This window comes from Simochromis diagramma, unplaced genomic scaffold (genome assembly GCF_900408965.1).
Source record: "Simochromis diagramma unplaced genomic scaffold, fSimDia1.1 OVJJ01000321.1, whole genome shotgun sequence".
Classification (NCBI taxonomy): domain Eukaryota; kingdom Metazoa; phylum Chordata; class Actinopteri; order Cichliformes; family Cichlidae; genus Simochromis; species Simochromis diagramma.
Genome location: NW_024386772.1, coordinates 3,692,217 through 3,718,721, shown reverse-complemented (window position 1 = coordinate 3,718,721; position 26,505 = coordinate 3,692,217). Strand labels below are relative to the sequence as shown.

At 41.9% G+C, this 26,505-nt stretch overlaps 2 protein-coding genes across 6 annotated transcripts in view; one reads left to right on the top strand and one right to left on the bottom strand.

The window, feature by feature from the left end:
* Positions 1-8,505, top strand: part of ppfia3 (PTPRF interacting protein alpha 3) — a 36,710-nt gene extending 28,205 nt beyond the window's left edge. For 2 of the 3 annotated variants that reach the window (XM_040043292.1, XM_040043298.1), the window contains 7 exons: positions 119-294; positions 596-693; positions 2,958-3,133; positions 4,523-4,591; positions 4,704-4,866; positions 5,994-6,055; positions 6,328-8,505. In XM_040043292.1, the coding sequence (XP_039899226.1) occupies positions 119-294; positions 596-693; positions 2,958-3,133; positions 4,523-4,591; positions 4,704-4,866; positions 5,994-6,046 (735 nt within the window). In that variant the 3' untranslated portion in view covers positions 6,047-6,055; positions 6,328-8,505. Of the gene's footprint in view, positions 1-118; positions 295-595; positions 694-2,957; positions 3,134-4,522; positions 4,592-4,703; positions 4,867-5,993; positions 6,056-6,327 lie in introns of those variants that run through there. The other variant, XM_040043307.1, reaches the window with a different exon arrangement.
* A 3,597-nt stretch (positions 8,506-12,102) lies between these two features.
* On the bottom strand, positions 12,103-20,411 carry LOC120740830. 3 transcript variants are annotated; one of them, XM_040043325.1, is made up of 3 exons: positions 20,164-20,411; positions 19,929-20,003; positions 12,103-14,373 (listed from the first exon to the last, which is right to left on the bottom strand). In XM_040043325.1, the coding sequence occupies exon 3, from the start codon at positions 14,352-14,354 to the stop codon at positions 12,897-12,899; it is 1,458 nt and encodes a 485-aa protein (XP_039899259.1). In that variant the 5' UTR covers positions 14,355-14,373; positions 19,929-20,003; positions 20,164-20,411; the 3' UTR covers positions 12,103-12,896. The 3 variants fall into 3 exon arrangements, with proteins under 3 accessions (XP_039899259.1, XP_039899251.1, XP_039899268.1); XM_040043317.1 differs by having other exon boundaries at positions 19,929-20,411; XM_040043334.1 differs by lacking the exon at positions 19,929-20,003.
* Between the last annotated feature and the right edge of the window lie 6,094 nt (positions 20,412-26,505).

The following is a 26,505-nucleotide window of genomic DNA, read 5'->3' as shown; positions in this document are numbered from 1 at the left end:
CAACATGCTGCGTATTTGTCACTCATTTCATCTCTAACAGCAGTGAGTCATTTGCAGCGCCATCAGATACGAGGCCGAGCGTGAATCAGTGTTGCTCATCTGTGGTTGTCCCCTCCAGATACTGGCCTATGGCGATATGAATCACGAGTGGGTGGGCAACGAGTGGCTGCCCAGCCTGGGCTTGCCGCAGTATCGGAGCTATTTCATGGAGTCCCTGGTGGATGCTCGCATGCTGGACCACCTGACCAAGAAAGAGCTGCGAGGACAGCTCAAGATGGTGGACAGCTTCCACAGGTAGAGCTCGGCTTCATAACTCATGCTCTTTTGTCACGTCTCGTGTTTACAAAACTCTTACTCTCCTACCTTTGTGTGCATGTGACAAGGGAATTTTGAAGGTGTTAAAAGACAATGGTTATGGCACTCTGACAGCTCAGTTGTGTGTCTCCAGGCCTTCTCTGAGTTCTCTTTTGAAGGAGTGAAAGGGTCAGAGGTGCTGGGTTGTTAATGCTTTCTGAGCACATGTGAGAGTGGAAACACGCCCTCCTCGGTTAACCTGCTTGAACCCCTGACCCTCTGGCTCTTTGCCCTCTCCCAGGGTCAGCTTGCATTACGGCATCATGTGCCTGAAGCGTCTAAATTACGATCGCAAGGAGCTGGAGAGGAGGAGAGAGGAGAGCGCCCACCAGAACAAAGGTGACCCCTTGTTTCTCTGCCATTATCTCACCTTTCACGCCCCAGTGGAGGGATGGTATTGTACAGTTCTCCGAGCCAGTAGAAGCAGCTAATTCGTTTATTCATGTGGTGCTTTTGTGCTGTGTAAAGCATACCTTAGTGACTACTAACAGCAGGTTATTTGTTTTATTTGACTATTAATTTTATTGCATTTTTACCATCACCTTGTTGATCTGTTAGACCGCGGTTTTTATTGCCTGTGCTATTTCATGTGCCGTGCACAGCTCAAGTTTAAGAAGCAAAGCATTTTTTCTTGTGGAAAGGCAGAAATCCTGTGTGTTTCTGGAGCTCATCGTAACCAAACTGGACCAAGCACAAACTAATAACTAGCAGTCTTGGTTAAATACAGCTTCGAATAGAAACTCGCACTAATCTGGTGGTATCGTAAACATTTAAACTTCTACCAAACATCAATAGAAGATCAATCTTATCACAGCAGTAACAAGCTGATGTGAATACCATGAATACATCTTTTCACAGCCTCCTACATGCTGTCCCTGAGCAGAGAACAAGTCTGACTGGTACCATCTCCTGTTTGGTTTACGTGTCAGAAAAGGCCGCTTCCCACCTGGATTATCAAAGTGTAATTCGGAGTTTATGTGTGAACTTGAATCTTAGCTCCTTATACAGTTTTAAATAAACACGAGCCGCATGGCTCTACAAAGGCTGAAAATCACCTGCATCCGCTAATCGAATCTCTGGATTCAGATAAGTTTGTGATATTTTATTGAGACTAACGAGACCATACATGAAGCTCAATTTGATGTATTTGTAAAGTTATGATGCAAAATGCAATTGTGCCATGTCTTGCATGGGTAAAGAAGCTTTTCAAGAATTCTTTGGTTCCCATCTTGATAACTTCGAAGCAGGGTCAAACCACACCTCTGCTAAAAACTGTTATGCATATCTGTGCAAAATCTTTTGAGTTGTTCTGATAAAGAACAAACCAACAACATAAAATAAAGTGGCAGAGGTAAAGATTCATACCTTATATTTATATTGATACTGATCAGTATATGTTTTTAATTGTTGTTGTTTTTTTAATTCTAGTATTTGTTAACCCAGCAAAGAGCAAATCCCCACACAATTTACTGTCTAAAACAGAGAAATAGCAACAAGCACTGGTACCCTGGATATTTTATCTGTCATTTTATCTATTTTATCTGTTTTAAATGTCATATCACCATGTTGTATAGGTGGCTGATCAGTTCAAGTTATAGCTTTCTTCTGTCTGAATTATTTTCTCAGATTTGGCTGCTTCACCCTGTTTCAGTGTGAAATTATGTTTGTTTCTGACCTGCCATCAGTCTACACTGCCAGCACCTTTTTACCAAACTGCCTAACATCTCTGCGGACGGTTTCCATACTAATAAGAATTTATCATCTGCATAAAGGAGTAATAAGATTATGTAATCTCCGTAAAATGATGCACTATTTGAGAAGCTAAAACATTTAGAAAACAGTTTTTAATGACTAAACCTTTCCATTCTTCACAAGTTTGGGGGTTTTAGAATTTTAGCAGGGAAAGTTGCTGTACTGCTTTTAACCTTCGTCAAATCTCTTTAAAGTAAGCAGATGTAAAAAAGGAAAGTCTTTACAAGTAAACTATAAAAATACTTTCTTGCATCAGCGCTGGCATGTAAAAAAAAAAGTGAAACAAAAAAACCCTTAATAATGGCTATTTTCTTTGATTTCTCATGTTCCTGGGAATTCCTGTGTTTAGACCACCCATTGTTTCCCCCCCCTCGTCATACCTAGAAGAGATTATAAGCCACAACCTTCTAGCTTGGCTGGATAATGATTACATAAATGTCAACACGTTCGGTCATTAAACAAACCCAAATCTCTCGCTCTCCCACTGCTGTGCCTTGAAAAACACATGTTGTGCATTTACAGTCAGTTCATCTTGGCTTCTCCCCAGAGGAATCATGCAGATGAGGAAATTAGCGAATCTGGGTTTGTCTGATGATAGGCCTGACCTGTGTTGTCCATGTGCAGAAAATAAATCAGTTAGTCAAATGTTTCATTATTTCCTCTGATCGCTGACCCTTACAGAAGTCGGTTAATAAATCTGAGCAGCCCTGCATGTGTTTATGTATCCAAATTAAACTAAAGGAGGTGACTTCAGTTTTAATAAAGATTTAAAAATAGTGTGCAGACAGCTTTCTGTTTGCAGATGAATGCCTCTCCTCCCTTCCTTTCACCTCCTCCCTTTCTCTTCCTAGATGTGATGGTATGGTCCAATGAGCGTGTGATGTGCTGGGTGCAGAGCATCGGTCTGAAGGAGTACGCCGACAACCTCCGGGAGAGCGGCGTCCACGGGGCTCTGCTGGCTTTAGACGACACATTTGACTACACTGACCTGGCCCTGCTGCTGCAGATCCCCAATCAGAACACACAGGTAGTGAATTCATTGTCGATGCACATCAAGAGAAATGTCTTTGCATCAAAGTCTGTTCCTACGTCCAAGACAATTTATCAGATATTTTGCACTTTAAGATCCCTATAAACTTTTTTAGATTTTGATAATTTGCCATTTTTAGACAGAACAAGTTTAGCCAGTTCTGTGGTATTTACCCTAACCCTAATCTGAGTTATACAACAGGCAGCACAGTGGCAGAATTGTTAACACTGTTGCATCACAGAAGGAAGATTCTGGGTCCAGCTGGGACTGTGTGGAATTTGTATATTCGCTCTGTGCCTGTGTGCTTTCCTTTCGGGTGTTTCAGGCTCTTCCTGCAGTCTAAAGGCATGTAATTTAGGCTAATTAGCCAAAAAGTTGGCCACTGTTAGAAATGGTTCACCGTATCTCTATGATGGGCAGGCGACCTGTCCAGTGCGTACCCCACCTCTCACCCTATGACACCCAGTGTAGGCTCCAGGCCTGCTGTGACCCTGAAGTGTTTGTGATAATGGATGAATTTCTATTTATATGGCAACAAATTCCTAAAAACCAAGCAAAAATGCCTTTCCCCAGCTGTAATAGTGGGAACTACTGCAAAGGCAGTTTTGAGTACTTTGACTGGTGTTTATCTTTCTATCTGGAAGTCAGTGGACAGACGTAGTCAACACAATGATGTCACACATCTCCAAGATACAGTCCCAAAACATTTACAAGTTTGGAGTTGAGATCAAAATGAAAAAAAAGCTCAAGTTTGGGTGTGGTACGACCCATGTGGACCGAGTGTTCATTGAAAAAGTAGTGTTGACTGCTGAAGATGAGCCTGAATGCCAGCATGTTTATATATGTGTGTGAGTTGTGTGATCCCATCGCAAAACACAAGCCAAAGTACTCTAAACTGCGATTGTACGAGTCAATAGGGCCACATTTTGCCATGATGACACACATTCAAAGCAATCCCAGTTATGCTATCGTACCTGTAGCAAAGGTTTTGGGTGTAGCTGTATCCAAAATTCCTCTTGCTATTGCAGAAATGTATGCAAAAAGGGCGTATGTAATTAGGTGCACCATTGCACACTTAGTTAAACATATATAAGAAAATTAGTAATATAATAACTGTCTTTAAAAAGATCTTCTCAGCCTCTCCGTCTCAAATAGAATTACGTCTGTTATGTCTAAAAATGTCTAAAATGACACGTCAGGAGTTAAGTGCAGAGGTTGTTCCTGTTGCACTGAAAATCGAATGAGAATCCACAGTATTGTTATAAAACAGGTATCATGTTCAAAGAATTAATGTATGCCAGCATAGCAGAGCAGCCCTGATGTGAAAATGCATCATCTGCAGAGTCCAAGCTAATCTCCGAGCTCTCCATCACCTCTATCCTGCAGGCCAGACAGCTCCTGGAGCAAGAGTACAACTCCCTCATCTCCATGGGAACTGAGAGACGGCCCGATGAGGTGAGCATGCTAATATGTCTTTAAAAAAAGAAAACAAAATACCCATGAAGAATACAAAGGTTGTTTGCATGAGGATCCATCTTAAGGCTCACGACATGTGTCTCGCTGACAGGATGGGACTAAGACATTCACCCGCTCTCCCTCCTGGAGGAAGATGTTTAGGGAGAAAGACCTGCGGGGCGTGACCTCTGACTCTGCCGAGACCCTGCCTGCTAACTTCCGTGCCTCAGCCATCTCTACACCCTCCGTTACCCTGAGGAAGGTTCAGAGTGAAGGTGAGTATGACCCCGTGACCTCTGAAACATTTGCTCTCACCTCCGGATTCGTTCAGCTCTTTTGAGCCCTCGAGTCGCGTCACCATTTAGAGGACGAAACACTTAATGTTCTCATTTCCTGGCAGCCAATTACTGCAGTTTAGTCAAAGCTCCTGGAATCTCAGAGATTCGCATAAGGTGATTTCTATTTGGAGGTTTATAGGAAGACGAAAGGGAGACCAATCTCACTCCAGACTCAAATGTTTTACTCAAAATGCAATTTTCTTTTCAAAAACCTCACCAAACAGCTGGTAAATATGAAGATAAAAGTCAAAACAAAGCAGTGAGTGAAACAAACCACAGTTTAAAATAAGTATTATGAACATCAGTTAAAGGTTTACCGTAACAACTTCCAGGCAGTTGTTTACAAACCCAATTAGTAAGCATTATTAATTATCCATCATTGTTAACGATGTTAAACCAAAGCTCAATTTACTTTTATTAATGATGGTTATTATAAAGCACCAGATTCTTGCATTTGTAATCTCAGGGAACCACACATAGCAAGGTCATATCCTTACATTTAAACCTAATAAGTCCTCCTTGAGGTCTGGAGACCCTCCTTAAAACTTCCTTTTAACGGGAAGAAACATGAAGGGAGGGTGTCTGCCTTAAAAGGTCAGTGTGAGGGAAGAGCAGAGTGAGGACCTTATGAAGAGCGTTTGAAAAACTGGGGCAAAACTTTGGTTGTAGTGGGGTAACAGTGCAAGGTCGGCCCAGGTGAAACGGTACCGTGGACCTCTTAATAAATGAGCCGTGTGTTTACATTTGTAATTCTTGGAAATGAGCCTTGAGCTGAAAGATTTTTCTGCAGCCAGAATACACCGGATGTTATATAAGATGCTGCTAATGCACAGGCGGCAGTTGGTTGTTTTCATGCTACTCTGCTATTAATTTGCCAGTGGAATTTTGTGTTGCCTTCAGTGGAGGAACTGGCAATAACAAGGAGCAGACGCTTCAAAGTACAGAGAAAGACTATTTTCCCTCATTCCTCCTCTTAATAGGAATGCCTCTGGAAGGTCAGTGCTGTTTAAAAGACTTTGCAGTTATAATAATAACCCCCCTCTGTGTCTCGGTTTCCAACACAGCCAGCTCTGGTGCCCGGGGTGAATCTGCCTCAGTGAGGACGTACTCCTGTTGAGTGGCTGAGGTGAGAACCCTCCGACTTATTAATTAAACAGTCTGGTTTCATTCGTGTGGGGTTTCATGACACAAACATTTCCTCTAAGCTTCAGAGATAGCTTGCACATGTGTCCAAACTCTCCCTTTTTTTTTTTTTGAAGTCTTTGTTTTATGTATTTGTTTGTTGCAGTTTGGGATTTTTAAAGTGCTTGGTTTGGTTGGTTGGTGGGGCTTTGAGCTGAGTTGAATTGAGGCCACAGAAGCAGTGACGTGGCAGTAATGTTGTTTCTCTCCCCCCAGGGCGCTGACAGGATTGTGACTAGAGGACCCTCTCGCTCATCCACGGAGAAAGAAGCAATGAATATAACCATTTAACTTTAAATAAATCTTTCAGTCTGACCATTCTGCAATAACAGAAGAAAAGAAATAAGGGGGAAATCAAGAATGTATGAATGTATTTTACGACCAGACTGCGAAGGTTGAAACGGATACGCTGTTTTCTCCCTCTGTCTCTCACTACCTTCTCAGCTCTTCCTCTCTCAGTGCGAAGGGTGCGAAAAGGACAACACCGGTGTCGGTTAGAGTCGGTGCCGTTGCGCTGCGTAGGTCTCTCCTTTCTTCATTCCTGTCCACGTAAAGTTAGCAGAGTTGGCAATATCAGGGCTCATTTTCCTACCTACAGAAAAAAATAACACTTGCTGCCATTTATTGTCTTACAGTTTGAAAACAAGTAAATGTGTCGCCTTACAACTTCTGCTCAACAACAGGTGTTTTATAACGAGGGCCGGGACAGAAAGTAACCTCACCGTAAAGTCTGGAGAGGACCGAGAGGGTGTTAAAACTGAGTGACGACTTGGAGGGGAAATGGCCAGGTGGACATAAACGTGTCATAAACTTCACCGGTGTTCTCCTTTGTACTAAAGGGCTGGCTGGTGTCCAGTGTCAGCCATTGTGGCTCTTTGTTGGCTTCTATGGTCCTGTCAGGGGTTGGTTGCAGTGGTGTAGTAAAATCCGTCTGAATTCAGACCACCATTTAGCTCCGACCACATCAGAGGGACCCTCCTCACGGCTTGTCTATTGGGGCCTTGAAAGCCGATAAGATGAGTAATCTCTTTTGAAGGGAGTCCATTATAGAGATCAAAGGCACAGAGTTGCATGGGACAGTGTGTAGCAAGGCCATAGAAGCATTGTGTTCATGATCTCATGATGTCAATGGCAGGAAGTCAATTAAGTTACCGCTGGTACCACTTTCTAAAAAAGATGTTAATAGGTTTTTATAAGTTTTGGCTTTATTGATGTTAAAAGGACACTCCAGTGATATTTGTTTTTTACTTTCAGTGGGGTTCCACTCAGACTGTGGAAACAGATCCACAACAGCATTGTGGTTTTGGTAGGAACCTTTTTAAAGTTTGGAAAAGAAGTGATACAATCTCTGCTTCGGTATGAGATTTACTTATTTTTAATATAATCTATAAGTGTGGAACAAAAGAAAGGAGCAAATGCAATCTGGGCACTTACCGGTCGGTCTGCTAATTTAGCATTTTGGGGCAACAGCAAGTTTTTATGTAGCCTACAGATATCTGGGCCAAGACTGTTTATCTGCATGCAGGCAAACCTGCTCAAATGTGATTAACAATGTAACTCTGAATGCAAATGGAAACCAGAAAGCTTCTTGTAGCAAAAATCTGGTCTCTACTTACTTACATACAGACATCTGCTTATAGAGACTGGTGTAGAATCATTTTATACCTCGACCTACAGTAGAGCCTCTGCTAGTGACAGCGTGTCAGAATATATAACAAACATTAGCGTCTCGTCTCAACAGAGCTGTAACGTTCGATAGCTACACGTTCCTCTGATTGGTGGATGTAGACTGGGCAAATAAAATAGTTTCTACATAGCACGCCACTCGATCTTTGTTGAGTTTTATCAATTTCAGCTATATTCAAGAGAAGCCACACATAACGACAGGCAATATCTCCAAAACTGAGCAACTCACACCCAAACATTCTGGACGGTGGAAAGCTTGATTTTTAGGTGAACGGTTCCTCTAACCAAATATAATCTTTCTAGTGACTGTAAGACTGAATTAAAAAGGAAAGGAGGGTTATTCTAGAGGCGAATATGCACCGGAAAAATCTATTTTTCAGGAACTTGCACCAAAAAGTTCACCTTTCACTTAATAATTCAGTATCTCATTAGTGTCCTGTACATTGTTATAAATATTAATGTTTTACATGGAAATAATGCCATTTATTAAAACCTCTAAGCCATTTCGAAACTATGTCTATCTAGAAAGTGGTACCTAAGTTTAGAATATAAAGCCAGACTCCAACGCGAAATCCTCAGTCAGCGTCCACGGTGTCTTTACGAGGTTTGTGACTTGTAATCATCAGCTCAGGGTCTTGGGTAATCCTGATGATGGCAGAGGCAACAGAGAGACAAAACAGCAACTCAAAGGGAGAAAAGAAAAAGAAGGATGGACAGAAGCCGGTCATTTTATTGCACACAGAAGCCATAACCGAAATTTAGAGCGCTTTCTGGGGGCGTGGGGGTGAGATCAGAGAGAGGCCGGATGAGGTCGAGCCCGAGGAAGCCCAGGAAACAAAACCTTTAGCCTCTGTGTTTACGATGCATGTCAAACAAATGACAATGACCTAAAAACATTTTTTTGGTAGTGAAGATGATATGAGGTGTCGTTAAAAAATATATATCTGTATGATAAACCTACAGGGGGTGGGAGCCTGGGGATCAATTTGTAAAATGTGTGTATTTTTTTCAGTTGTATTTTTTATTTTTTACAATAACTATTTATTTTCTTTAGGTATGTATTGGATAAATGTATGTACATGTTCTGTTCCTTCTTGACTTCATTTGAACTAGTTTTAAAAGTAAATATGAAACATTGAAAATGGTCATTCAAATACGCTACTGTATGTGTACATTTTGAGAACAAATTGTGCAATGATTTAACAGATTTCCATGATTAAAGTGATAGTAATACAAATTGAAAAAAAAAATCATCTGGAAAATAAAGAAAAATAATGATGATGATGATGAAAATGGTGATGTAAAAGAAAAAAATAAATAAAGCGATCCAGGTGGATCTGCTGATCATCGCAAAGTTTTCCTGATTTTCTTTTATTCAGTGACTTCTATAGATAAAAATTTAAGATTTAAGAAGTTGTTTTGCTTCTTCTTTTAGAGTACAAGGAAAAGACATATTTAGTTTGTTTCACTTCACTTTGTAAATATCTTTTGCATACTTTGCAAACACCCAAGTACTAATAAGTAGTAGTAGTAGAAAATTTGCCAAACAAACTAGCAAAATAATTTAAACCAGCTGGACTTAACTGGGAGGTTTCAAAATGATTTTTTTTTTTTTTTTTACCAACAAATGCAGTAAAACCTGAAGAATTTAAAGCTGGGCTACATTTAAAGTGCGTTCTCTCAGTTTTTTGCTTGTACTCTCCACTTTAATTGCACGTACATCCACCAAACTTTTCACCGGTTTGCTGGTCGATAAAGTTTTTTTTTTTTTTTAATTTTTTCAAATATTCTTCAAAGTCTTATTGAAAACTTTTAGTCCTTAAAATGTGATCAAATGAACTTTTTCTGACTGTCAACAGCATTTTCTGGTGTACACCCAGCGGATACTTTGTTAGGTATACTGCTCAATAACACATGTATCTGCTAGCAACTCCATGCATTCAGTTATGTGGACATGGTCAAGACAACTAACTAGCTGAATTAAAAGCGTTCTCTCACCCCTATTCACTCAATATATATTCATACACCATGCATTTAATTATGGGTTATTATTCATCTCTGGTTTTCTTCCACAGCATGTCTTTTGTCTCCCTCCCCTCCCTGAGCTTGGTTCTCCTGGAGGATTTTTCCTGTTAAAGTCGCCAAAGTACTCCCTCTTAGGTGTCGTCTGATTGTTGAGGTTTTTCTGTCACACTGCAGGGTCTTTATCTTACAGCATTTAGGCAACTGTTGTTGTGGTTTGGTGGTATATGAATAAAAGTGAATGGAATTGAAATGGGGAGTATCAGAATGGGGAAGAAGGGTGACTCTACTAGTTTGAGTATTTCAGAAACTGCTGATCTACTTGGATTTTCCAAGAGAGAAGATTTTTAAGGGAGTGGGAGTTCTCTGTGTGAAAACACCTTGTTGGAGTCAGAGGTCAGAGAACAATTGCAAGACTGCTTTGAGCTGATAGGAAGACAACAGTAAATCAAATAACCACTCATTACAATGAAGGTATGCAGAGAGGCATTTCTGAACGCCCAACACGTCAAACAGATGACCTACAGCAGCAGAAGACCACACAGGGTGCCACTCTGTCAGCGCAGAATAGTAAACAGGCTCACCAAAACTGCACATCAGAGGACCAGAAAAACATTTGCAGGATCAGAATTTGGAGGCAACACTGTGAAAGAATGGATATATCCTACCTTGCATCACTGGTTCAGGCTGGAGGTTGGGCTCTAATGTTACGGGGGATATTTTCTTGGCAAGCTTTAGTCCACTAAGTACCAACTGAATGCCATTTAAACAGCACAGTCTGAGTATTATTACTGACCATGTCCATCCCTGTTCTGATGGCTGTTTCCAGCAGGAAAAAGCACCACGTCACAAAACTCAAATCATCATCTCAAACTGGCCACTTAAACATGATAAGCTCACTGTACTCAGATGGCCTCCACAGCCTCCACATCTCTTCCAATAGAGCCCATCTGACATGTGATAGAAGAAGAGTTTTGCATCATGGATGTGCAGCTAACAAATATACAGCAAGTGTGTGATGCTATCAACACAGACCGAAATCTTTGATGAATGTTTCCAGCATCTTGTTGAATCTATGCCACATGGAGTTCAGGTAATCCTGAAGTCAAGCCGGGATCCAACCCAGTACTACCTAATAAAGTGAGTGATGAGTGTACAACCGGCGTTATCTGATGTTCAAATTTATTCTAGAAAAAAATGCAAATTCAGGCATATTTCTATAGAAAATACCTCACCTGCATTAGAACCATAAAATAGCAACAAAAAAAGGCTCCACCTCAATGTACGTAACTTTTTGGTGATATCACTTTCTTTCAATTTTAACAATCGCTGCTGTTTCCAAAAGAAACATTTTACAACACATATCTCTAAAAGGCGTGCTCACACTCTGAGCCAGGAATCTACCCGAGTAGCACTTACATCCACCCAACATCACAGCTTTATATCTGTTTATATCTTAAAGGGCTTTTTAATAGAGCAGTTCATTAATGTGTCATTCAGAGCTTGATTTATAGAACGTCATTTGTTATAAAACAAAAACAAAAACGTGGTGAGGCTGACGTTTTCCTGGCTGTTTACTGCATTATCTGAATGATGTAGTGATAAATAGATTTTTTTTTAAACCCTCTCTAAAGACCTTTAACTGCAATGTGACAAGAAAATTAAACTTTATCCAGTATTTGGACTTCCATGAAAGCATGGATTATACAATTTGTGGATAGAAAATACATGTTTATTATCTTTAAATAGTGCCAGTAAGTTTATTTGATTGGTTTGTGTTTTGTTGTTAGTGCCGACCCAAAAAGTAAATCCACTAATGTTTTTCGACACATTCTTCACCTTCATGGGGCATAAAAATGGACATTTTCTTGTCATATCTTCACAAATACATATGCAAATAAAATCAGAAAAAATGGGAGACACAGTTTAGATGTTCTCAAGAAACATAAACGTTATCCAGGTGTAGATATCCTAGTGTGTGTAGGGACTCGTGCATGTTGTGCACCTCAGCCTTGGAGGTATGTAGTCTTGGCTTGCTCTTTTTCCTGAAGCAATTATTTTTAATCAACTACATGTATCTGGATTTATAGACAACTGAACACAGAATAGCCACAATTTTTGCTTGTAATGGATGATTTTTAAAATTAGGACTTTACAACTTTTAAGCATGTTTGGCACGTTTCCTCTTACCAGCAGATTTCAGCAGCAAAAAATACAATAAAAATGAAAGTAATAGTAATGAAAGCTGTACTTTGTATGTACATTAGTTAAGTTCAGAGCATACTGAGTACAAAGTTCCTTTATTACCATGTTTGGCAGGACAACTGAACAAACGCAAAGATGGTAAATCAGCTTGTTTAAGTGTCACATAATTTACAAACCACATGCTTTTACAATCATGAGCCACATGTGAGGCCCACATGCACAGATACATCCTGCCACAAAAAAATCCTCTGCCTGGCTGAAATCACGCTAGCATGTGCCCGCGCTGCAGTCTTAGTTAAACCATAACTGTAACGTTTCATGGTAAAATATACGGTGAGAGTTTGGAGCAGTAAAATGGAACCTCAGTAGGGGGCGCTCCTTCCTCTTACAACCCGAGCGGACCAGAGGCTGGAATTATCATCAGACACTGGAGAGACCTACAAGCCCGTGAAGGCTTCTTCTATAAATACACACAAATATACATAGCTTCATACATAAAGGTATACTGGTGTCATATTGTACACTTATATATATATATATAGGAATATATTAATATCAAAGACATACACATGCTTACATACTAATCAAAAATAACTTAGATTATGAAAGAAATCATACAAAAACAGTACTTCTTAAAGTAAAATTTCTATAGGACAATTTTCCCTAAGATCTAGTGTTGAGGTCTTCTTGTTTTTTTTAAATGCAAAAGTCACATAAAGTTGTAGTGGAAGGAAAAGAGATATCTGAAAAGGTCTGGATTTAAGAAGAGATAGCTTCCCTCATGTTCTAGGAAAGACCACGAGGAAGAGAAAGTGCACACAGAAGGATGTCAGAGCTGCTCTGCTCTGTGTCACTTCACTTTGTGCTGTCTCTTAAGCCCTCCCCCTTCTTGTCAAAACCTCCCTCCCCGTTGCCGGATTTGCTCTGGACAGCAGCACACAGACGCAGGACGAGTTGATTCGAATCCACCTCCATGCGATTCTGTTTCTATTATCTTTGGTGAGTGCTCGCACGTACGACTGCTTGACTCTACACTCACTGTTCCACTGTTTTTTATCCACTCCCAAGCAGCTGCCCCCAGCCACACCTATCCCTCGAGGTTTGAGAGATTTCGCTGATGCAACAGCACCCTTTGACTGGATCCGGTTGTTGGGATGGTGGCAGTTCGTTTCATAGAAGTACTGTTGTAGAGGTCCTCTCTGAGTCTGGATTTCCTGTAAGACACTGACATTCTCTCCTTTGAAGTCAGTGGCTTCTGTCTTGTTAACCCACACACTTATTGCCTCGCACACCGACTGTTCCCTTGACCTAATACCCTCCTTTGATCTGTCAGTCAAATGTGAGCGTTTATCCCTTTTAACAGGATGGACACCCTCGCGGGTTAATCTAGCAGAGTCTGCCCAAGACAAAGTCGTACTCCTGTCGAGTGCGCGGTCGCCGTGACCCTCGATGCGCTCGTCCATGGCCTCCTGCTCCTCCCAATCCCTGTCCTCCTCCAGCATGCCAGTCTCTAACATGAGCAAAAGAGGTGGGTCCTCCGGAGGTGATGGAGAGGATGAGAACAGGACCCGAGGATGAGCATCGAGAAACAACTCGTCTCCCTTTAAGATGTTATCCAGCCCTCCCAGACCCAGACCATCCTCCATTGTCAGACTTTCTTTAGGAAAACCTCTTCCAGTTCCCACGGTCCTCTGGCTCGCTGTCCCGATTTTTTGTGTATCTCTGAACTGATCTGAAGTTGTAGTCAGTTTTGGTCCTGTTTGACCCTTATGTGTTGTAGCAGGACTCACATGGTTTTCCAATGCAGAAACCTGCAATGGCCTATCAGTAGCGTCCTGAAGATTGTCTTTCTTGGAAAAGTCCACAAAGCCTGCGTATTCATACCTGCTGGTGCTGCCAGGTTTGTAATCCTTGGGAACAGAACTATCCCGGGAAACATCCTCGGCCCTGAGCGTAGCTCGTTCTGTGGGAACATCTAAGCTGCTTCTGTCATTGCTGCCTGAGTTGCTGTTTGATTGGTGGGTTCCTCGACTCTCCACCTTGAATGTCTCTTCGCGTATAGGTTTTACATAATCCTTACGGCTCTGGAGGTTTTGTCTGTTGCTGTGTTGACTGAGCGCAGCAGTCATGTTGTAGTCCGTCTGCGAGGCACTTCCATTGAAGCTGTAGTCCGCGGGGGCAGCTGCGAGGCGAGCGGCTGGGTCATGCCGGTGCTCTCTGCGTTTGTCGAAGCCAGGTTCGGCGGTCGCAGTAGCAATCTTGGACACGGGGTTGTGAGGGAAGGGCAGGGCCGAGGCAATCACCATGGCAACCAGGGGAAGCCAGTGCATCACTCCCAAGACGTATCAGCTGGTGGTTAAAATAGAGCAGACACAAGAGGAGAGAGAGCCAACGTTACTTTATACAATGCAAATTGTGGCTTATACAGTTAAACCAAGCACCACAATTAAAGTGTAAATTGAGAGGTTTTACTGGTGGCCTACAGCTTTATGAGACTGGTGCTTTAACTGCTGAGGTATGGCTCTAAAATCTTGGCAGAACTCGTGGAAAAATAGGTACAGCGAGGTCGATCTTTGTTTCTGCAAGAGGAGTTCAGCTATGAATGGTGCACACTTTGAAGAGCTCACCTCCGACAGACTGGCACGTATGTGTGTCAGAAACTTTACAGCCGAAGCTTTTAAAGGCATGATTTGTTTCTCTTCTGCTGTTGCTACTTTTCTTCAGAATTCAAGAATCTGGGACTTTCTTCTACGTGTTGTAACTTAGAATATACCTTCTTGTCAAAACACACACACATAATAAGAAAGCATACCAATACAGCTGAGATAAACCGCAAGTATTCTACCTGTTTACACCTGGGCTGTGAGTGAACTGGTGATGGAAATTTAATGACGGATACAGTACTGCATTCAGCTGCACCAGCCTGGAAGAGTTTCAATTATAGAGTGATCGCTATTGTAAACGTCCTGCCTGCCATAACCTGTATTATCTAAACTTTGTGCAGCTTGTAGTTACAAAAGGCTTTAGTGCTGCTTTTTGTGTGGCAAAAATAAGAAGCTGAAATTCTTCTGTATAACTCCTTTAGGTCATATACACAATATTATGTTATAAAAAGTACATACTAAGCATTTCATAAAACACATAGTTAACTGTTGACTAGTTAGTTCACTGTTATTGTTTTTGCCCATTTTACTTGGTCACAGAATCTTAGAAGAGCTCAATATTATTACAATATGACACCCACAATAACAATTCAGGGATTTCTATGCACAGAGAGATTTTTGGAGAATAAGTGGCACTTATAAGGTTAATAGGTTTGATATATGTAGACCAATAAAACGAATCATAATACAATACTTGCTGCATTACATGACTATTATTTAGGGTAGGGTACCATGTTGGTGTAACTGAACTGTGGTGTCAGTGGGAGTAGCATTGTATCAACACTATCCAATTTGTTAGCTCTGTCATTTCCTTCTCCCCTTGTCTGTAAACACACACACACACACACACATTACAGACGCGTAAATATCCTGTTATGACAGGCCTGATCCCTTCATTACGCTGATAAATTTCCAATTTCCACTCATGATCTGAATCATATTTAGACATTACAGTTTTCACAATTATGCTGTGGGACCTGAGATACAGTTAAACACCAGTTAAACTCCTGGTTTCAATAGTTTGTCCGACCACTAATTTGAAGGCAAAAATCTTTATTGCCAACCTATCAGATGTGCACAGTTTACAGCTTTTTTTTTTATCTAAAAAATTATGAGCAAATTTCCTGAAAATCAAAACTAACTGTTAGTATAAATTTCATTCATTAAAACAAATAAATATAGTCAACCAAACCGCACACTCCCTCGTGTAAGCCAAATGTAAACAATTCCTGACACGCAAAGGACGTTTAGGGTGAATTGCTTTGTCAACTCTGACATTATGTGAATGAAATAAAAAGTGAGATGACTCACATGTGACTCAATGTGAGGTTGCCCTCTGACTAACAGTAAAAATATTCCAGCCACCAATCTATACCGCAGGTCCAGCGAGATGGTATTCAAGCAGTACTCACGAGCCTACACGGGGGAGGTAAGTGAGGATTTAGTTATTTGTTTAAAAGCAGGGAAAAGGTCAATTGGAAAGAGTAAAAACGGGCGGAATGATGGGAATGTCAGTGATGTAACGTTGCTGGCGAGGCTCCTTCGTGGCAAAGGATGCAGACTTCTAAAAAACCACAGCAACATAAAATACGTGTCAAAAACCGAATGTTATGACTTCGTTTGTTTGCTGATATTATAATTGTTTGTTTTAACGGGTGTGTAAGAGCGACTGGGTGGGTGGATCATCGGTGGCTATCAGTGAGTGTGTGAATGAGTGAATGAGTGGTGACAAAACTAAATCCTTCCTGTGACAGGACCTGTAACTCAATAGAGCCACACCCGGGACACAATGCTGGCAGTGAGACGCAGCAAGGTTTGGTTGAGACATCATTCATGCTGTCACCCAAGGTGCTGCCGCTCAAAGTGCCTGCTGACGCCGAATCACACCTCAGCGTGTAGAGCTACATGTTTGCTTAGTTTACTGATCAGTGTACCAGGCCTGCCAAATGTTTTGTGTGATGGAAACCAATTAAAGTGATAAATCTGACCGTTAACACGAAGGGGAAGTACAGGATCAAATATCCCGGACAGCTGTGGAATACGTGATCAGTTGGAGTTACAGGTTTCCTAAAGGCCTTTGTGGAGCACTCAGACATCACACCGAGGGCAGGCAGGCCGACCGTCTAAGTGGTTTCTTTGTAAAACAGCAGCAGCAGGAGCCGCACTTCATCACCATGCTCCATTTGCCACAATGACATGCATCATTTGCTCTCCCTGCAAGGCTAGACACAAAGTTCTTCCACCGTCTGGACCAAACTCAAGCCCTCGCAACCTACACCCCCTCTCCACAAATGAGTATGCACAAATACCCCAGGCCGCGTCTAATTCAAAAACCTCACCTAGTAAGTAAAACCCTACTCGAGGCTGCACTCTTATGTTAATCCTAATCACCGTAGCCTGAAAGCCTTCGAAATGAGCAGCACAGGAAGAATACCACAGGATATACAGCCTAAACAAACAGATGGAACCACCTCATCGAGCAAAAATCCATGAATAAACAGACTAAACTGTGAGGACACTAACGGAGAGACCTCCAAGAACTCCATTTCTTAGCACTGATTAATATAAGTCCTTGATAGCTCACATGCTGGCTTTCTTTTCTCTGCAATCACATTGGCTGTGCATTTATTTAAGCTTCAGAAAAGCAGTCAAAACAAGGCGGAAGATACAACTTGTTCCCAACCTCTGCAATACAACATTCCCAGCAGATATGAGCATACGTCAGGGAGCATTTTTAAGTGACAGGTTGAAACTGTCCTATTTCACTTTGTTTTTAACCACTCTTAAAATGCAATGTTTCTCCTCGCTCTGACAGTTCAGCATTTTACTTTATATCTCTTTCTATGTATTTATTTTTTTTAACTCATTTTTATCAGATTAATATGCTGCTTTTTCTGGTTCTTACATTAAACAGCGCTTTTAGCTGAACACAGATTCGGTCTTTTTTATGGACACTTTTAAATACACATAATTGACATTTATTATTTTGTAAAGACATTTAAGAAGCTGATAAAGTTTTTTATAAGTCACTTGAAAAATTACAATACAGTAGAGACTAACTTCCTGTTAATGGATGATAACTTGTCGTACATTTTTCTGTATTATCAAGCCACTTTAAGTTAGCGTGAAACACATGCATCAATCCACATTCTTCACATGCCGTCACTCAAAACTCTTGCTCAACATTAACAATAGAAAAACTTTAAACACCGAATATAAACATAAGTGTTTTTCTGAGTAAATCTGACACCTGGAAAATTGTTCAGACTCCTGCCAGTGTTAAAGGGAAGAAGGAATCAGGGGGAATTATGGTACAGTGTGCCTCTGGCTCTCTCTTGAGACCCACCCCAGGAAACACATGCCATAAAGCAGATCCACACCTGGCAATGGCTACTGTGCTATTTAGCCTGTTTACAAGTTCCACATGTGTGGCTAATGTCAGGCACATCCATCTGACAGCGGGAAAATGCATTCAGTGTTAGGACTGCATTCTCTCCTGAACTAATCCTGCCTCTTTGAAGTTCTGTAACTCCCCCTCGATGGGGGTGGAAGATCTCGGAGGGAAGCTTCCCCTTGAAAACAGTTTACACGTCAGATTGCATCTTTCACCACATTTTAATCACAGGTTGGGTCTGACTAAACGTCTCAAAAGCATCTATTACAAACACTGACAGCAGGAGTGGCTGTGACACTATGTGAGATGGAAAAAACATGCAGGTAAATGTTTGTCCTCCCTCTGCTTCGTCCCCTCTTTCGAGGTTAAAAACAAAAGCCTTTACACCCATTTACAGTGCCTTGCGGTCCCGCTGTGCAAACAGCCCATTAATTCCAGCTCTGTGATTGTTTCGTACCATGCTCACCCTGCAGGATTGAGCCCCCTCCTCTCTAACCTTGGCTCTGTCAGTGACACCTCTCTCAAATGACTTGTAGATCTCTCTGGTTCACACTGGGAAACACTTCTAATGAGGTGCAAGCAAGCCATGCGTCTTCTTCTGTTTAAAAGCGTAAAAAAAACCCTTAAAAACTGTAATGAAATAATTTATATTACACTCAAACTTGCACTTTCACCTGCAAAAACCACCCACGAAGCCTATTCAGCCCCTTATCTGTTGACAGCGCGGAGTTAAGAGATCAGCTGCAGGTATGTTAAAATGGCAACTTGTGTGATCTACCAGCAGGTTTGTGTTGTGACTCGGTAGCATTCACCTCACCTGAGTGACTGCCAAGGAAAACAACATGTGAAAAACCCTACAAGTGTCGGGCTGCCAAGGAAAACACGTAGAGCGTCTTGATCTTCTCAATCAAGTGAGAAATGCTGAGCTTTAAAAAAGAAAGCATGAATCAAATAAAAAATAAAATTATAATTATCAATTCGTGCCTGTTTATGCATGAATGTAATTAAAAAGAGAGCTCGGGAAAATAAATAAATATAAAATTATTAAACTTATAGTAGCCTGACTTATATAACTTTCTGGTTGTTATCCTCAAAGTGATAGGACCTCACCAGTGCCTTTGAACCAGGGCACTGATAAGCTTCCATCTTCTAATCTAACTTAGCAAGTCTACTTACTCAAGTACGTTACTAAATAAGTATTAATAGAAACTTTCTGATTCTACTCCACTATAATTTGTATGCAAAATAATGTGCTTTATACTCCATAACAATAATTTTAAAGCTTACATTTTTTTGTTATATATTGCAAAATATAATCATATTAATAAATATTAACTATTATAGCTATATAGATTCAGTTATGATGCATGATCTAGTATAATGTATTGTATAATGCATATATTTTGATTCTGCATAATTCTGCACGTTCTTTTACTGTAAGTACTTTCAGCATATGTTGAACCTACAAGGTTTTTTTTACTAATATTTAAGCAGGGTTATGACTTTTTAGCTTGTTTCTTCAATTTGCAAAAATGTTATTCACATTCACACTTGTCTACTACATCTGTATGAGGGCACTTGAGCTTGGAAATCCGTGTTTTCTGCACCAGTTTTCTACTTTGTATTTATTTCTCATTAAACATTATAATATAATATGTTTTCCAGCTGGGCCCCACTGCCTTGGTCCCCACTATGCCACTCAATTTACAAAATCATGGAACCGCCCCTGTATCTGTAACTGACTGATTGCATAAATAAATGAAGAAACGTGTCTGTGTTTCGATTGAGCTGCGCTGCAGAATATTTAAACATTATTTTGAGTGTACGTGTGTGATTTAAAGGCATACCGTTTAGGTGAGATCCGGACCCCGCGTCCTTCCAGCTGACACCACATTGATTATAGTCCTGTCGCTGTTGCTCAACTGGTTTAAAAAATAAACCCCAAATCACTTTTACACGTTAACCACAAACGCTATTCACAAACATGTCTTTCTCCTTTTTTAATAGTCCGTGACATCGCACGAGTGCACCCAAAATCCAATGAGGGGAGAGAGAAAAAAGGAAAGGAAAGTAGTTACACACCAGAAAACTCTCCTGTCCCGGGAGCGCTTCCACTCAAGAGAAATACTGTATGCAATAAACCCACAAAACTATTACAAATGTTGACCCGCCTGAAAATGTGGATATTCCATAACTTGTTACTGCTCCAAGGAGCCCCAGAGAAAAATTATGTCAGTTCAAATAAGTGAGCGACGAAGTGGAGCGCTGAAGAAGCTACCCAAACGTTTTAAGAACTCCGAACTCCGCCTGAAACGCGTTCAACAAAGCTAGCATTAACTACAATCAAAACTTCCGGTTAACATTTTCAAAATAAAACATCAATTGAAGAATTTGAATTTCCATCGAATGCTGACGGAAAGACTGGGCTTTTATTTTAAAGAAGCGCGCAGTCTCTTCAGAATGGCCCTGTTATTGGCTTACTGCTAGCTCGACTCAGTTGAGATTAATTTCTTGGTGGAAGCGCAAAGACTGGGCGAACTCCCCCCCCCCAGGATCCTTTAGTAGAATATGGATAAGAGTTCTGGGGCATTCAGCGACTAACATCTGTCAAAGCAGATGTATGAAACAACCGCTCCTAAACAGACACCTAAAAGAGAAAACAATAATTAGCCCAAAAACAAAGTAACATATCTTTGCTAGCTTGGAATTAACATGGCCATGAGATGATCTTAACCGTCACCCCTCCTGTTTTTGATCCCCGCCTCACACTTCACAGGGAAACAGCCAGTAATGCCAGTAATACGGGCACAGATCCAAGTTCGGTGAGTTCATTATGGGGCATCAACTGTAAATTATTACAAACCAGCCGTAGCTGCACGGTTGTCGTTTGCAAGTGTGTGAGGCTGCAACATAACCCCGTTTGGCACAATCAAACCTGAAGATGTAACTCTGTGTTTTAATGCCAAATCCAAGTCTGCTCTCAGATTGCTTCCTCTTTGCTTGTGCCAGATTTCTAGGCATGTTTGCAAGACACGTAGAGATGTGAGTGCTTACAGGTTAATTTCGATGTTGGCATGCACATCAAATCCTAGGAAAGAGTAAATAGGCCTAAATTACAACAGGAAGATACTGTATACTCTGACAAGATGATTAAGAAAATACTGTGCACTGAGGCTATAATTCATCATGTTCGTGTTTAGATTGTTGGGCCTCCTTATCTGAGGACTTTAGGTGGTGATTAGTATGGGGACCCTTGAATTACTCTGGCAAACTAGCCTTGTGTCTAGGAAGGCCATGGCTTCTGTCTGAAAGGTTTAAGGCACCGAAGTGACTTAAACTTGGCTTCAATTTTTCATGGGAAACTTATGAGGTGCAAAAAGGTTATCTATTTTTTTGCAGTCACGTGACCTCTAACCAGATTTTGGAGGTGTGACATTGTATGGGGAAGGTCTCCGTGGACGTGGAACCCACTAGGCAAAAATGTGTACTCCCCAACCAGTTTGCGCAGTTGCATTTGCAATAAGGTTTTCACCAACTGAGGGTTGCGGGGTGCTGCACCGAAAACCTCCTTGTTGTTGCTAGCAAATTGATGCAGCTTTGAAGCAGTACATCATCCATTTCCATTTTTTTTTCAAGTTTTACTGCCATTCAGCTAATAGTTAGCGAGTGTTTGCAGAGAAGATGGTGCGTTCCATGCAAACTTCCTCCCTTCAGAGGAGCAATTGAATTTGACTCCACACGTGATCCACCTTTTGGATCCCAACATCTTCAACTGGTTCTCATTTTGAAGTGCAAACTTCGGGCGATTGAGACAATCTGCTAGTGACCAAAGCAGTTCCAATGAGGTTTCTGGTGTAATCCACTTCACCTAGTGATGTTCAGAAGGCCTATATATTTTTCGCTCACCAATAGTGGTTGTATCACATCCAAGCAATGTGTGCATGATGTCATATGTTCCAAATTCCTGATAGTCTTAAGGGCTCCATCATTAGTTCCAGGTAATACTAAAGCTGTTTTTGTGAATTATAGTCATTATTAGAAGGGGTGATAATCCATCATATTGTCATTAGCTAATGACCTGTCAATCACAAATGATCAGCCAATGAGCATGCAGTGTACTACTACTACTTTTACAGTCAGTCCATCACTTGCTTTTCAAGTCTTGTTTCAAAACACCAGCATGGGGACTGCTAAATCACTCAGCTTGAGCCTTCATAACAAGAATTCAGTGACGATTGCATGACATCACAATCAAGGCATCGCACTTTTTTACACTTTTTTTCTTAGGTTGAAGTGATTTATGGAGCTGCCTTCCAGCTGCACAACATAGAGACTAAAACCATTAATGCACACATAGTGGACAAGTCCATGTGCCACAACCCATTAAAAACATTGCTGCATTTCCTGCATGTGCTTCACTTCTTCAGAACATCAAATAAATTGATCAGTTGTGTGTAACTGCTTGCACCTTGTCTATATTTCTTGTTTGTTTTCCCTCCTCTTATTACCATGCACGAAAGGAGAAATAATTCTCATTTAAATTTCATCAGCTTATCTTCACAAGGTATTCACCGGCCTTATCTTTGTGAAGGTTGCATCAAAACCCCCCAAAATCTTTCAAATTCTTTTCCCTCAATTTATCCCCACTTGTTTGCACAAATGAAAAAGAACAAGCAGCTAATCTCCATTTATTTGATAAGAAATGTTACACTGGCTGAAAACAAGTTTTTTGCAGGATGTTCTTCTGTACGGTTGCAGGTTTTCAACAGTGATACCTTTATTACTAACCGTAAAGTGCATTTGAAAGATACTTGCTTAGAAATAGTGAAAATATTTATTGACGCTACAGGCAAAGTAGCAGGTGTCTGTTTTTTGGAGCGCATCCAAAGGATGTAATTTATATTTCAATGTGACGTAGTTTTGGCATACTCTGTATTAATTTCCATATTTCTCATTAAGTGTGTTATTATGTGTTATTTGATCCAGATCTAGTTCATGTTTTCACATGGTTTTGACTTCCATTCAGTCGTGCAGATATTTGCTGCTTTGATCTTCGCTAATGCTGCAATGCAGGTAGTTTGGATGTACTGTTAAAGCTGGAAAGATGAAAATAAGAGTTGTTGACTGGCCACTCTGTCCGCTCACAGGTCTTCGGGGGGAAAGTCAGCCAAGGCCTGTAGGAGTCACAATGGAGGTCTATAGAGGACGCACAGGCTGACAGACAGTTCAGCGGGTCCTCGGCGCAGATAAGTCACCCCTATACAGACCAGACGAGGGTTCATTGCTATTGACCTGCGAGAACAGCGCGTCCACTGAGCCTCCCCACCTTGAATGGCCTTGTTGAAAAGGAGAGCCATAAATTGGCGGATGAGCAGTGAGAGGAATGGGGGGGGGGGTCTACTCTGCCTCCCCTCTTCATCCCACCTCCCACTCTCTCTTGCTCTCTCACATGCTATCTCTTTCTTTCCTTTACCAAGTAGTGGTTTCCATCTCACCAAACCCCTTTTCCCCTGAATGTTTAAAAAGATGAAAGGATAAGGAAAAGAATGGAGACAAAAGAGCGCAGGCTTGTGTTACAACCCTGCCCCTGAGAGACTGCTCATGAAAGAGTTCGGGGATGGGAGAGATAGGGACCTGGAGAGGAGACACAGAAAGAGAAGGGGGGATCGTGAAAAGAGGGTTTTCAGGCCGCTAAAACGGGTCACTCTTGTATAGAGAGGCAGACTAAAGTGCAGTCTTCACTCTGAGTCGGAGACATTTAACACAGGACCATCAGATGGAAGGCGGCGTTGATATACTTGTACTCACTGAGTGATTGCACAAGCGCACATGACTTCACGCGCACACGCTTTGTTTGTCTTATCCACATCCAGCGTACAGTAGAAGCAGAGAACCTTCTGAGAGAATTTTCGGGATCGTCTTTGCCAATCAAACACAAACACTTGCGCGCACATACATACACACTCCCTGGTGTCTCCTTTGCGGCATTCCTACCCCTTTGGCATTTACTGTCAGTCGCTCGAAATCCGTTCAACCCTCCCACCATTCTCTCTATCTCCTTCCCTGTCTGAACTTGCCCTGCGTGCACTTAGATATTTCCACCTCGGGGTGCATCAATGAGAGTTTGAGTGGTTGAGAGAAACAGAGCAAGAGAAAGTTGTTAGCTCGGTGTGGATGGGAATCACCTTCAGACAAAGGCGATGACTGAAAAGGCAGGGATGCGTTTTTCTCGGGCTTTCGCGTGCATATGTAACTGTGACCGTTTCACAGCCGAGGAGACCCAGAGGTTTATCTCAGGCATTCATTCACAGAACAAGTTTTGCTTCATACTACCGCTCTAACACGTCACATTAAAAGCTTTCCTTAATCCTTAAGTCATCAAAACCCTTTAAAGTTAAGCTGCACTATTTAGCAGGCAAATTCAATGCTGTACAGTGGTTTTCTATTTTCAGCAAACAACATTATCATGACTGAAACAGGTTTCCGGTCTTTTATTAAAGCCCTGTAAAAAACAAAAAACAAACAGATTTCTTTTATAGCACAGCGCTGCCTTGTACAGAGTCTCTCCCTTCAGAGGAGCGATTGAATTTGACTCCACACGTGATCCACCTTTTGGATCCCAACATCTTCAACTGGTTCTAATTTTGAAGTTTCCAGATGTCGCTCTTATTCCCATCGGCCCCTGTGATGAATCTTTCCCACAGGCAGCGCCATCAGGCATCAGCTTGTTGCCTCTGCACTGGACATCTTCCTGCATTTGAAACTCGGATCCGAGCGAAATTGGAAGGTAGCTATTATAGCAATTATTGCAAATAGCTGAGCCGAGCTGTCAGGGCGAGGCTCTCAGTCTGTCTGTCCATAACAGAGCCACCAAGTCAGGCCTCAATTACACATCCTCAGCCTCCCCAAGGTACCTGGTGTCAGTCCTCCATCATCTCCTCTTCCATCTTCACTCACTTTGAACGTTATTTTAGTGTCTTCACCTGATTACCTGACATTTTCAATCCTTTTCCGTGTTTCTTCCATCACTCGCCTCACACCCGCCGCATTCCACCTCCTGCTCACCCCTAAAAAAACCTTCTCTAATGAAAACTGCACTGCCATTGCTACCACACACGTACACACTGAGGTATAGCTGCATGTGTTTCTAATTTCAGGCGTAATGCTCCGTTCTCCGCAATCTGACCCAATTAGCCAGAGCCTCCTGGAAATGCCCCAGTCGCCAGACATGGTGGCAAAGAGGTAAAGGTCAAAGGTGAGGTCATTCATGGGGGAGTTCGAATTGATGAATGCATCACTTCTGCCTGCCTGTCTGTCTTTGACATCCCTGTGTGCGCCACTTCAGCTGCTGTCCAGTTTCCCCATGAACATATTTAGCACAGGTGGAGGTTTGAGCGCAAAAAGCAAGCCAAGCCTGAAATTGAATTTCACAGCTTACTAAAGGTCAAAGAGGATGAATGACAGGGTCTGGAGCCAGACCACACATAAACATGCAAACAGCGCACATGTACACCGAAGCAAAGAATGCACGCACACACGCACACGCCCATACCGATACACTGCCGCTCTGACAAACAAACAGCACATGCGGCTACAAGTCTTTCCTGCATGAAACTGAAATTAGCGTATGGAATGTTCACCTTCGGGAAAACAGTTTGGGAGGGAGAGGGAATATGAGCATCAAAGCTCCAAAGCCCTCATTAGGAGAACGGGGTTTGGTAATTCAGTTTAATGCCTAATTAGAAACAGGTTCAAATGGGTGCAAAATGCAGACTGGCGCTGTGTTGCATTGCCTAGCAGTCTGCCTCGTTCCACGTCTCTCTCAGTTTGGATTTTGTGTGATGTGCGATGTAGCTGGGTCGTTGTCAGTTTACGAAACGGCTTCACGCAACGCATGCACACACTCTGCACGTCTTGTTTACATCATCTGCATCGCTGTCACCTCTCCCCTTACAGCACCCCCCTCTCTCCCGCGGATCACCTCTCAGTCACTCCTCCTCGTCTCCTTATCGGTGCCTCCTCAGTGTCCCGTTACAGGACCCAGTCCACCTACAGCGGCTACACTTTCATTCAGTCTGGATCCCCTAGATTAGACATGCAGCCTAAATAGTGAGTGATCTATTTACAGTTACATCCTCCGTGTCGCCGACGCCGGCACAGTCCACATCTTCCTTGGTTTCCCCCCTTCTTTGCCCTCGCCGTTCCTCTCCATCCCCTCACCTCCTCTTCCATGTGCCCTATTTTTTGCCAACGGGGGAAAAATGTTACACATTGTAAACTTTACTCACTGTACAACACCCGTAGGATTGGATTTCAGTGGCAGACTTTGTGTTTGAACTGGTCTGGCAATTAGTAGAGGATAGACTTACGGCTCACCTACTGCACAATGGAAACACCGGCCCAGTTGTACAAGCCCCTGTTCCC

Coding starts and splice junctions, on each gene's coding strand:
- LOC120740830 (XM_040043317.1), bottom strand. CDS start 14,354: ATGCACTGGCTTCCCCTGGTTGCCATGGTGATTGCCTCGGCCCTGCCC.